Consider the following 12,573-nt stretch of genomic DNA (forward strand, 5'->3'; position numbering starts at 1 on the left):
ACGCTGCTTACCTGATAATGAAGTCTGTTATGGAAGTGGAACGAAGGATTTTATCACTGAAGTCCAGCTGTCAGAGCTGTTGGAGCAAGCAGACAGACAGTGGCTACGGGGCCAACAGACAGAGATGGGTGATGAATGTGGTGTATCTTTGGTGGTGGTGGCGGAGAAGAGGGCAAATGAGCGTCTGTCTGCTGTGGCAGTGTTTTGAGAGACTGCCTTTAGCAGCACCGCTGTCATTTCATAACTCACAACATTGATCGGTCCTCTTTCTCGGCACATGGAAAAACAAACAATCCAGAGCAGATAAGAGAGTGGAGGGCTGAGTGGGGTGGGGGGGTGGCTGAGTTCCCCAAAGGCTAAATAAAGATTGTCACTCCGAGATCAATCACAGGTGATGGGTCTGCTCGCTTGATAGTGTTAAATGGCACAGACGTACAAATACGGACATGAGAGCAGACTGTGAGTGGAGAGTTTGCTTTAACAAACTTTACTTACGTTACATAATAAAGGAGTAGGCCCAGAACTGAGGCCTTTGAAATTAGGATTGACAGAACTGAGGCCTTAAAATGAGGATAATATCCCTTGCAAAAGAAGAAATGTTGAATTCCTTCTTACCTAGTACGAGCCCTCCCAACCTGCCTCTTGTGAAGCATGTCGGGCAGCATGTTACGGTGAGCCGAGGCAGTCATGGCCACATCTTCTCCTCTTCTGATGTCCATGAAAACTGCAAGCTGCACCAGCTTCTTGTCTCTTTGTGACCATCACTTCAAATGCCCTGTCCTGTCCTGCTCATTGTAGACTTGTCTCAACAAGTATTATAATGAAAAATAAAAAACTGTAGAAAATGCTATGGTAGCCCTGATAATTCTCCCTGTCAAACAAATGAAGAAAATGTCCTGGATCTGGACTTTGGTATTTGGTCCAAGTGTGAAATTGCCTTCACAATTCTTAATTAGTAAACAACTCACAGGGTACATTGACCACAAACTGATGATAGAGAAAGCTTTGAAAGAAACTGTTTACTGTGGATTCTGAGCCTGTATCATATATCGTCTTCATGATAGCGCTTTGTGTACAGAGGCGAGGGCCAGTGTTCCTGAATAGTGAGCTTATTGAGGTACTTTATGTGGTAACTCACCTTGGAGAAACTCTCCCAGAATGTCAAACTGGTCTTCAGCCACAGTGAGTGTTCAGTCTGTTTTCATTAAACTTTGAAAGGAACCCTGAACAAGAAAAGTGTCAAAGAGCCCTGTTCAACTTTTCTGCCGTCGAGGATTTCTTTGTGCCCACATCTGATACTTTACCTTGAGGTGAACATAGTTTGACTGCAAAACAAGTATCATTGGCTCACACACACACACACACACACACACACACACTCTGTCCGAATCATGGTGTGTGGTGGAGGTGTGAAGTCATATTAATGGCAGCCCCTCCTCTTTAGCCTCATTATCAGTGCTGGGAGCCTCACCTGCCCAAGAAGAGGGCGGTAGTCATCAGTCATCCTGTCCTTCAGTTTGACTGACTGTCAGTCACACACGCGCATACACAAACACACACGCAGGTAGACTAGAGACTGAGATGCAGTAGAGTAGATGCATGCGTCCACACACACACGCACACACACACACATACACACAATGACAGTGCCACAGGTGTGTCCGTGTTCTAATGAGGATTTATTGGCCCTACTTACTTCCCCAAGACCTTCAGGAAGTAGTTCTCAGCCAGCTGCTTGTGTAACAAAATGTCTGATGCATATAACCCATCCTGATGTGGTTCTGCAGGTTTTTGTTGCTGTGTTGACCAGGTAATTTGATATGTGTAGATTAAAGTTAACAATTTTCATTGTTGACAGCCTATAAACCCAAAAAGCCGTCCCTGTTTTACTGAGTAGTTAACTAAGCGATGAAGTTACGCCATTGGTCAGTCAAGCATTGGTAGTCAAGCATCAGAGACTATGACCATATAAAACTTGAAGTAGTGTCATTTTACATGACTGTAGAGGGAAACTCTGTTGAAAAAACACTAACACAATGACATATTCTGCAAAAACGCAGTACATTAAATTGTCGTGATTTTCACCCAAATTTGATCATTCACACATCGAAACTGGTTTCCTCCTGCCAGAAAGCAATTTCTGCACTATTTCTGTCCATGTATCAGTCATTTATCCCACATAGGCCTCAATTTTCAGAAATGTGTCAATCCACAAGTCAAAAAGAGACGCGTCTGTCTTTCACGCTAACACACCAACCCTCTGTTTTTATGCGACCCTGTTTTTCCCTGTCGTGCCAAGTGAAGCATAGGCATATGGCCGTTCTGCAGCCATTTACTATGAGAGGAGTGGTATGTAAAGACTCACAGCTCGATACCATAATGTATACTCTATATATCTGAAATGCAGTGTTGCATTTCTCTCATCTGGTCAAAAGATAGAAAAAGGTAACTGTTCTCTGGTTTGAATAACACTGCTACATGCAGAACATGAACCTGCCGACCTGATGTATCCCTCAAACAGACATCCTTGTAAACCCAAGCCCATAATCCTGCCCCATTCAATTGACATTGTTTCTGTGGAGAAAAATGGCCTCCTTGTTCCCTCAAAATGATGAATTTAATAACAGCCTGTGAATGCTTAGACAAGTGCCCTGCTGAGTACAAGTATATCAGGGTTTTTATAGTGTATGTGTGAATTCACAACTATAAACTTTTATTTCTCCAAGCCAAAGGCACACAAAGGCAAACATTGTTTCATTTTTATGATGCTGACTTGTATCTGACCTTAAATGAGTTTGTTTTGTGAAGGTGCCTTTCCCAAAATCCAAACAGTAAATGTGTGCATTTGGAAATGTCTGTATTAAACATAAGATTATTTGGTCATAGCATTTACTGCTTATGTGATGGAGGCTTTTTCCTCATTACAGCTACCAGCAGCCTGTGAAACCTAACAAGTCATTGAATTATGTTGTGCTCTCTGTATTACTTTATTTGCTTTATTAGTATTTAGGTAAATAATTAAACATCAAAACAGCAAAGTGAGAAGTTCAAACACTGAAAGTCAGCAAAAACCAGATTTACTTGTGATGAAAAGTTATTTTCTAAAGGAGTGTCGTCTTTCTGTGGAGAGTATTAGTGTCCCATGTTTATCTGAATGCTTTTTAAAGACGTGTTCAGGCTGAACGTGAAGTGAATTTTAGGTGAAGTGTGATTGCATATAAAGCGAATACAGTGACAGAAGTGGACACAAAATAGATGCAAATTCATGGATGGTGCAAACTGAGGCGAAGACAATTCACAAGTTCTTTCTTTCTTTGCCAGTGCTTCACTGTAACTGTTGTGCACATGACAATGAAATCCTTGCGTCTCAGGCTTTCTCCAACGATACGAATACAAGAAAATCATGCAAGTAAAAATTAAAGTGAAATCATGAATGCACAGAGACAAGACTTAAAGAATAGAGACCAGCAGAAATAACACAAAGAGCAGGTGTTCAGAGGCTGAGCTGAGGTGTATATGTTGCTATCTTAGACCTAATGTTTGCACAGTTTATTTGGCAGAATGTAAAACAGTCCAGTGGTCTAAATGGTGTGTGGTAGTATGAAGGCTTTTTACATCCTCAAAAGAAAAACAAAATAAGGAAATAAAAATGTTATGAGCATCTTTGGACAAAAGATAATGAGTACATGCACATCATTTAAATCAAACCTTGCACTACATAACACTTTTCCCAAAGTGAAAAGATGCTGTTTTCTTTAAAAACTTTCATGTCTTCACATCATTTGCATACTTGGCTGAAATTTTTTTATTGGCCATGGAAATTATCATCTAACATCTTCTAAAAGCACAATGTCCTTAACATTGATTTCCGAAGAGCCACTGCTTCTAATAACCTTGTAGCTATACTGCAAATTACTTTGCTGTTACACTATCTTTCCCCTCTATCTCTCATTTGCATGCCTTTTAATGGAAATTAGGCTGATATTGGAACCTGCACAATGTACACTCCCCAAGCGTTAACGCACGGAAATCTATTACATGGCTGTGTGCGATATGTTTATGCTAATTTGGTGTCATCTGATCATAGGCTAGTATGGACGGAGCTTGTTGACGACATGGCGCTACCTTCGGTACTCACTGAAGCATGGAAGCACTCCCACACACACACACCTGGCACTCTAACACACACACACACACACACACATTCAATAACACACACATTCATGCATGCGCACCATCTCCTTTATTTTGCCTTGGCCCTCGTGGGACTGGAAGTGATGATGATCTGCAGTAATTGAGGAAGACGTATGTTGGATGCGGAAGGGGAGAGGAGGTACTGGAGGGCGGAGGAAAGTGTAAACTGCTGATGCAGATTTTGTACCAAAACGCCTCTTGATACCTGTAATTGGCAGCCACTCGGTCTCCCAAGGGTTGATGGACATGAAAATCTGGAAATTGTAGTACACCGAGCCTTTTTTTTCCAATTCTATCTCGAGCAAATAAAGACATGAAAACCTTGGAGGAATAATTGTTAAGTAACCTCTCCAGAGTTCATAAAGAAAACTTAAGCTTAATAACATTAGTGCCAAGTTAAACATAGTGACAACTTAGTGAAAAAGCTAAAATACATAGCTGTAAAAGTGTATTTGCCATTTTTCTTTTATGTGTATGTGAGTTGGTGCATATGTAGATGTGTATGTGAGTGTTTGTGATAGCCCATTCAGGGGAATGTGTTTTATATGCTAATTTTGCTAATGTGTATAAGCTGCTCCAGCCCGTTCTCATTAGGTTTTCATTAGTCTCTTTTATGGAAATACACAGTGACTATACTGCAGAGCATCGTCTGCACCAGGCTGGCTGGCTGACAGTAAACGCAGCCGTTTCTTCCCACTAACATCTCGGCCCGTCCGTGTCACTGCGACCACAGACGGACAGATCGATTGCTGGAAATGGTATCAAAAAAGTTAGTAAATCAGTCTGCTAATGAGATTTAATCTTATTTTTCTTAATCCAAATGAAGAAAGATAACGTGAAGTGAGATAAAAGAGAAAATTTAGCAGCTGAAGTCTTTTCTAGCAACGAACACCTTTTTAAATCACTCTGCTTTGAGTTATTGGTATTGATCATCCAACATGTCGGTGACAGCAGATGTGTCAAGGCCCTTTTGTGATACAGGGCAATAAAACTGGATAGGCCCTTACTCTTAAAGGAATACTTCAGTATTTTGAAAAAACGTTGCAAATAATCTAAGCTCCCATAATGTTTTTTTAGGACTCAGTGCAACGTTAAATGGTATGTGGATTGTAGAACTTTAGAAGAGTTCAAAGTGTCACACAAAATGTCAAAACATGACTTGACATGATTTTAAAATCCTTCCTGAGCCACTGTTGGTCTGAGTTTGACTAGCCTGAAGTATACTTTTGGATCATCAAGTCCAACTTTGCGATCTCCTTATATGTTAAACACAAGGACAGCTGGTTGTCTCCTCACTGATAATCTAAAATTGAATCGCTCAGTAGTGACAATATATTACTGATGGATTGTTAGAGGTTAAAGTTTTGTAGTTGTTTCTTTGTGTTTTGGTAATTAACATTGCAGATGTTTAAATTTGGGGGGTGTGGTACAGCGGTATCGCCGGGAGGACAAGAATGGCAGCGGGGGGCAGTAATCCTGGAGCATTGTTGACGATAAAAGCAAGGTGTGACTCTGCTTTCAGGCATCTCTCCTCTCATATCCCCTTTCCTTCAAGTGAAGCAGTGTCCCGTGAAATTGGGATTTAAATTACGAGGCCAGTGTTCTCTGTGTGAGGGTTTTAAAAACGACCCTCTCCGCTGCTAAGGACATCGGCTGGACCACAACAGTCGGCAGCAGACGATGAGCGGGCCTGACTTCGGTTCGAGCCCAGTCCACTATCGATACAGAGAGAATGTCTCCCTTTATCGCCTCACAGAGGATGAGTCCGTTATATCACCTTCATCGCTGTCATCATTATCAGCTCAGGCCCATGACAGAGATGGTGACGATTTTGGAGTTAAGAGTTATAAATCAGAGCTGTTTCCCCTGTTTGTCAGCCGCTTGCTGTCCTCTCCTCTCTCCAGTAAAAGGTTGTCTTTATTTGAATAATAAGGCTCTTATCTCAGTGAATTACTATTCAGCTGCCCACTGCGTTCTCTCTATATCGCTCTGTCTCTCTCTTCCTTTCCCCTCCTCTCTACTTTCTCACCATCATACATCCCCCAACACACACACACCTCTTTATGGCCTGCCCTGGCCCTCACCTCTCCTTGTCCCTCTTTCCCTCCACTGAAGATAAAGTAGAGATGTTAGATTCTTAAACCAGAGTGTAGTTATTTTGGTTTCTTATTTTTTTTTTTTTCAATCATACTGTTCGTACTACAAATTTCATCATCTGTGTCACTGTAGAGCTGCTTATATCTTGCTAGCCAATATAGTGGTAGTGAGCCATCCCAAATATTAGAATAAACCACAGTATCACTAAAACTGAATGTTTTGTCTGTAATGAGACAATTTGGTCAAAAAGTTGTAAATGAAAATTGCGTGAAAAGACAGCCTTCCTTCATCTATCTCTTTTTGAAGAGATACATGAATCTGTCAGTCTGATGATGAAACATGTTCACTCATACTGCTGTTACACTCTGAACATCAGTAAATACAAGCTTTTAAGAATATCAGACTGATTGCCTGACACGTTGGTCTTTGTTTGATTGCTGAAGTCTGGAAATGTTGCAGAATCACAAGAGCATAGCTGCAAACACTAGCAATCCACAGATCTGGTAGACTGTAAACAAACAGGTAAATCAAACATGATTACAAGAAAAAAACGAAGGGGTTTTTAAAATGATTACCAAACGGTCTGTTGGGAACTCCTTGCACAGTTTACAGAGCAATTTGGATCAACTTTGACCTGATTTTAGCCCATTAGAACGGCTTCATAGATCCACAGTGAACATGCTGGCACATGCATCATTGCGTTGGAAAGTGACAAGAACCAAATATCCACTTTAAAAATTGAGTTTAGCTTTAGTTATTCTTTTCCTTGTAAACTTGCTCTTGCTTTGATCCTGAAACACGGATCTGATAGCACTGACGGTTGTTTTGGGTCCTGAAGGAGCCAGTCAGTGTTGTCACAGCGTTGACAGGACTGATATGGGTCATCAGTTACAGTAAAATGTGCATGAGTTTTCCCACCTCCTGCTTCCACCTCCTCTCCCAGCTGGAGATATTCCCTCCCATATGTTTGAACCCGCCCAAATGTTGTGAACACAAATACCATACTGAAGCAGCCAGCGTTGCAGCTTGGGCTTGTCCTATTGGTTGATGTGCCGGTTGGAGAGGTAGCAGGTAGAAAAAGCCATTTGTCAGCAGTATCTGCCACTCAGGTCAAAGCCAACAAGATGTGGACAAAACTCAATTTCAGCATTAATGGAATAATGCCACGGTTAATGTGCCATCTACTGGAGCAGAAAACAAGGTCAGCCCAGGGTCACACCATTGGATGCTGGGTTGTAGACCACATGGGTAAATCACTTGATTCAAAGCCATGGCCAATTCAGATTTCCAGCATAGTAATGTTGAATTAAAAAAGAATTGTCCTGTGATTCTGTCGTCCTCTCCTTGCATGTGTTAATTACCTGCCTTAAGATGCCAAAAATACCAAACGCATGAATTCGGCTTTTATCCTTTGTTCCGTAAACTTGTGCCAGGAGATACTGGAATAATAAGGTTTATTCTCTCTCTTTTCAGGGTTACTTCTTGCTGTTTGAGTCCATGTTGGACTCTGTTCTGTACGCCAGAGACCTCTACCTGGCTGACAATGGCTCAGGTAGGTCGCCTCTCCTCACCACAAATTTAAGGCAGTGCAAAGGATTGTTACATCACAATCTGTGTTTGCAATTGTCAGAATTAGCTTTAGACTCTGCTTCTTTAAAACATCAGCTCTTTAATTTCTTCATAATGTAGTTTGTGAATAAATGTTTGACTATAAGAGTGATGAAACGCAGCCTTTCAGGATGTCCATGATTGATTTTTAAATTTGTATAGGACTCAAAGTGGCATGGAGAAGTGGGGGGAGTATCAGGGGGCGTTGCTTTTCTTTGTTAACACTGTAGTGATAGAGAGAGCCAGACCCAGCTTTCACCATTTGGGGGCGTGAATATTTTAGGTCGGACTGCACTGAGTGCACTCTAAAACCTGAATCAAAGACCGAGTACAGCAAGTAAACAAAATGCCACGTGTACCAACAACATCGTTTTCAATGCAGACTAATAAACTCGTGTCTCTTGGCTCCTTATGGTACTTTACAGACTTATGGACTTTCAGAAGACTGAACTAAGGTTTACCATGCATCACTACCTGCCGCTGTTTGATTATCGGGCAGACAGAGATTCAATGTCAGACCTGCTGCCTCAAGGCCTTTACACACCACTACGTGACAACTGTCTTATTGTACAACTGTACAACTAGTGAGTACTATGTTGTGTAGCTTGTACAGGATATTCGGTCACCAGAAATCTAATCGTGGATGGATTAACAGCTCCTCCATCGCTCTTTTGTGACTCACGATACTCGCCTCCTTCGTTTTGAATTGCCAAAGCCAAAATGTGTGCGTGTTCATGTGGGTGGCAACTGCCTCATACCCCTACCGCTGTGATCGAACCCGAAGCAGCATATTACCACACAGCTGTGTGAAAGCCACTTCATATGGCCTGCACTCCATTCAAGGCAGTTTACCCCTCCTTGCCTTGATGTTTTGTAACAAGCGTTAGGCTAGCACAGTCAAATGAGGCACAGCCCTGGAAAGTGTGCTCAAATGTGGCGGGGCTGCTTTTCAGCAAATGTATGCTTTAAATCCCAAACGACGTTTATACTATTGATAGCATTTTCCACATGCAGTGTACAGCATATGAATGTGTTAACAACTTGAAAGAATACTTTTTGTGCTTTATTACTCAGCAAACTCAGCCACTGAACAGGTTGAGTGGGGCAGTGCAGTGTGACACTAAGGTCAAATTTACTCTGAATTTCAGCTGTCAGCAGGAAGGAAGTGTTCATGGTAGCCTCCTGTGGTTATTACAAGTAACACACGTGGGAATTATTGGAATGGTTTTCCTATATGTCCCACTGGGTGTGTCAGAGTGAACACATGTCAATACAAGCAGCAAACATTACAATACTCGCCTGAATATATACAATACATACGAGATCATACAATCAAATGTACATATGAAAACCCAGAAACATAAGAGAGGGAATGGAAGGTTTTACTGTTGAAGATAAACATGTCTTTTCAACATGAATATCTTTGGGGTGTGGTTTTTTCTTTTTCTTTTTATTGAATGTGAAAAGTAGGGTCTAGCCTTCTAATCAGAGCAATAATCAGAGGTGGGGTAACAAACAGCTAACAATCAGTAGGGAGGCTCAGGAGCTCATCTCAACCCAACACATGTCTCCTGTATGACTGAAGGGGGGACACTTGCACACAGTAGTTGAGCTTTGGTTCTGTGCTTGCACTTTTTGCCCCAAATCCAGCTCGGTTTAATCGTGGTGATGTTGGTTTGACCTCATTTTTGTGAACATGTTTGACAAAAGAAATTACGGTTTGAGCTGTACAGTAACAGGAATTTAAAACAAAGACAGAAACAAACGGTATAAGATGGATGTTTTAAACATGATTTCTCAGTATTGGAATCAAAATAATGAGAGTCTACATTGATGATAGCTGGACACGTATATAAAGACCGTTTTCTGTAGGGGTTTATGTGTGTGAGTGTGTAAGTCTCCTGGGTCGTCCCATCCCTGCCACTGACCAGGTTTAATGGCTTGTGCCAAATGTGACCCAACTAAGGAACGGTTCCACTGCACTGCCTTTAGTGGCTCCTTGGGACAAGAGAGAGAGGTCGCACTCACACACAGACACACACACAGTGATGGATAGCCAAAATAGCCGCATCCGTAGAGACTGATCTGTTAGTGAGGGAGATTGGACAGGCAAAGGTTTGCCCAGAGTGAGGCAGAAAGTGACAGGTCAGAGGACACCGAATGGGTCGTCATGAGCCTTTAACCCTGACGCTCCCAACATGGGATGCTGTGTCTGGATCTACTACCACACTGCACTGCAGCAAGCACAGTGAAAGCACACTAAACCAGGAAAAAAGGTCTCTGATGCTGCTGTGATTCCAAAATGGGACAACTGAGCTTTACAGCCTAAAACACTTACTACATATTGTCAGTACAAATGATGAGTCCCTCCAAAGTGGCCTCTTTTTGTTTATAATATGTCGTACCACTTCTGTAGAGTGTTCTGGGCTTTAGCTTTAGCCTGTTTTCATATGCACTGCTTTCAGTTAACCACCCACCTCTGAGGCAGCAGTGACATTGTATTAACCACCATCAGCTGTTCCTAGACTGTCTGCAATTTATTGGAATATTGAAGTTTGATGACCAGAGATCCGACACAGTGTCTATTTGAAGAAAGTAAGAAGTTAATAATCCTAAACATCCTAATCCTACATACCGTTACATTAGATTACATGTGTTTAGCTGACATTTTTATCCAAAGCAACATACATTAAGTGCATTTGACCACATGGATACAACCCAGAAACTGCAAGAGTCGTGCAATTACATCAAATAAGATGAAAAATGGCACAAAAATAGGCAGCAGGATGCTTCTCTCTGGTCCTGTTGAAGGAGCTCTGGAGCAATATTGATAAACACTACCTAGAAAAAGATATATTATTTTATTGCTATTATATATAACAATACTAAAATACTTTACTACCTGAGGATGTTCAGGATAAAGCAGAAAGAACTTTCTTAAAATCTTTGTAATAATGAATTACAGTATATCACCGAAGCGTGAAGATTAATGTCATAACTTTTTTTCTTTTTAATCATATCACTGTTGATTAGTTGGCAGGATTGTGTCAAATTATGTGAGACTGAGTCAATTCTTTCATTAAAAATCATCAATGTAGTTCCAGTAATGGATTTCATAATCTTTCTATTTTGATCCATTCAGTTTATTTCCCATGCCTAATTCAGCATGCATGGTGCCAGGCACTGAAAGGAGGTCAGCTGCCTGTGCCAGTTCTATGAGTGGAGTGGCTCCTCCACGTTGTTTTTGTTCAGAGGTAAACATGCCCATGGCAGTATTTATGGGCAAATCTGCGAAGCAAATATTCCAGCGTTTCACCACAGCTGGACTGCACCTTAATGCAATAACTGAAACAAAGGTACATACTTTCTAATTTATTAGATGTTGATTCTAGTGTACTTGTCACATTAGATTTGTCAACTTCTATTCTTCTTTTCACATTTTGAGTGTGTGTGCACATGGCAGTGCTGAGTTATTAGTCCAGCCCTGCAGCACTGCTGCTGTATGTGTGTTTAAGCTACATTAGTAGAGAGTTACAGCGGCTCCCTCATTCTCCCCACTACATTAACCTCCCCTTCATCCTTAAATGTGTCCCTGCATGCCTGGCACAGCAAAGCGTCCGGGGAAAAGGGATCTGTTTTGTCCCATGCCCCCTCCCACACCATCTTTCCTTCTTTCACAGCCGACCAATGGGGGGGAGGATGAAGAGAGCAAGAGAAGAAGGTGGGGGTGTGGTGGTGCTGGTGGTGGTGGTGGGGGCCATGACAAACGGGCTGTGAGCAGTGAGTCGAGAAGGACGCAGATGTCAAAGCCATGAATCTGGGGACGCCCGTGTACCCCCCCCTTTCCTCTTTCCGTCTTTCTCCCTCTCCATCCACACCACAGCACCCAGCCTTCTTCACCTATTCGTCTCTCTGTCTCCGTTTCGTTTTCAGTGTGTCTGTCTGGGCCTGTCCCGATTCTGCCCAATCAGCAGCTCCCACCCCTCCTCTCACCTGGCCCTCATAATTACTCAATCGGTTCAGTAATCGGAGTAAAACGAAGTGACAAATCTGCTGTTTGCGTGTGCACGTGTGTGTGCACAGTCATTAGGTATGGTGACACTCACAGGGTCACAAGCATGCTTCAGCTAATAATGAGAGAAGCCATGAGTTGCCCATCACTGAGCTGTCACCATCCATTCACACATTTTATGGTCCGATGTGTCGAAGGTTATGTGAGACTGAGCACTAACACACACGCCAGGCATAATAAATAAAATGTGCTCATTGGAAGACTTGTTTTTTTTAAATCGTAAAAAAGTGGCTGGAAAAAAAAAAAGTTTGCAATTTGCTGCTTTATGGAAAATGAAGGCTCAGCCAGGTTGGTTTCACAGCAGCTGTAATGGATGTTGCTCTCTTCTATCCCCCACTTTTCTCTTTCCTTCTTCCTGTAAAGCACTTTGTAAGTTTTGTATTGAAAACTATACTATATATATATAAATATATATTTCAGTGGTTACACAACTAAAGGGTTAATCTCATATTGATGAACGGATGATTTGGGGACAGTAGTTAGACAGGGCATCTTGCAAGCCAATAAATGAAGCCTTGATTCAGGCAGGAATATGGAGTTTCATACACTCCAGTACCTATTCAGATAGCTGACATGCCTTCTAAAATCCCAAACTGCTATTC

At 41.8% G+C, this 12,573-nt stretch overlaps 1 protein-coding gene across 2 annotated transcripts in view; it reads left to right on the forward strand.

Annotated features, from left to right (window-relative positions):
* The window catches only part of prmt3 (protein arginine methyltransferase 3), a 52,945-nt gene that overhangs the window by 16,455 nt on the left and 23,917 nt on the right, over positions 1-12,573 (forward strand). For both annotated transcript variants that reach the window (XM_070834748.1, XM_070834669.1), the window contains exon 11: positions 7,765-7,843. In XM_070834748.1, coding sequence (XP_070690849.1) covers positions 7,765-7,843 — 79 coding nt within the window. The remainder of the gene's footprint in view (positions 1-7,764; positions 7,844-12,573) is intronic.

The sequence above is a fragment of the Pempheris klunzingeri genome, chromosome 1, assembly GCF_042242105.1.
Source record: "Pempheris klunzingeri isolate RE-2024b chromosome 1, fPemKlu1.hap1, whole genome shotgun sequence".
In the NCBI taxonomy this organism is placed as follows: Eukaryota; Metazoa; Chordata; class Actinopteri; order Acropomatiformes; family Pempheridae; genus Pempheris; species Pempheris klunzingeri.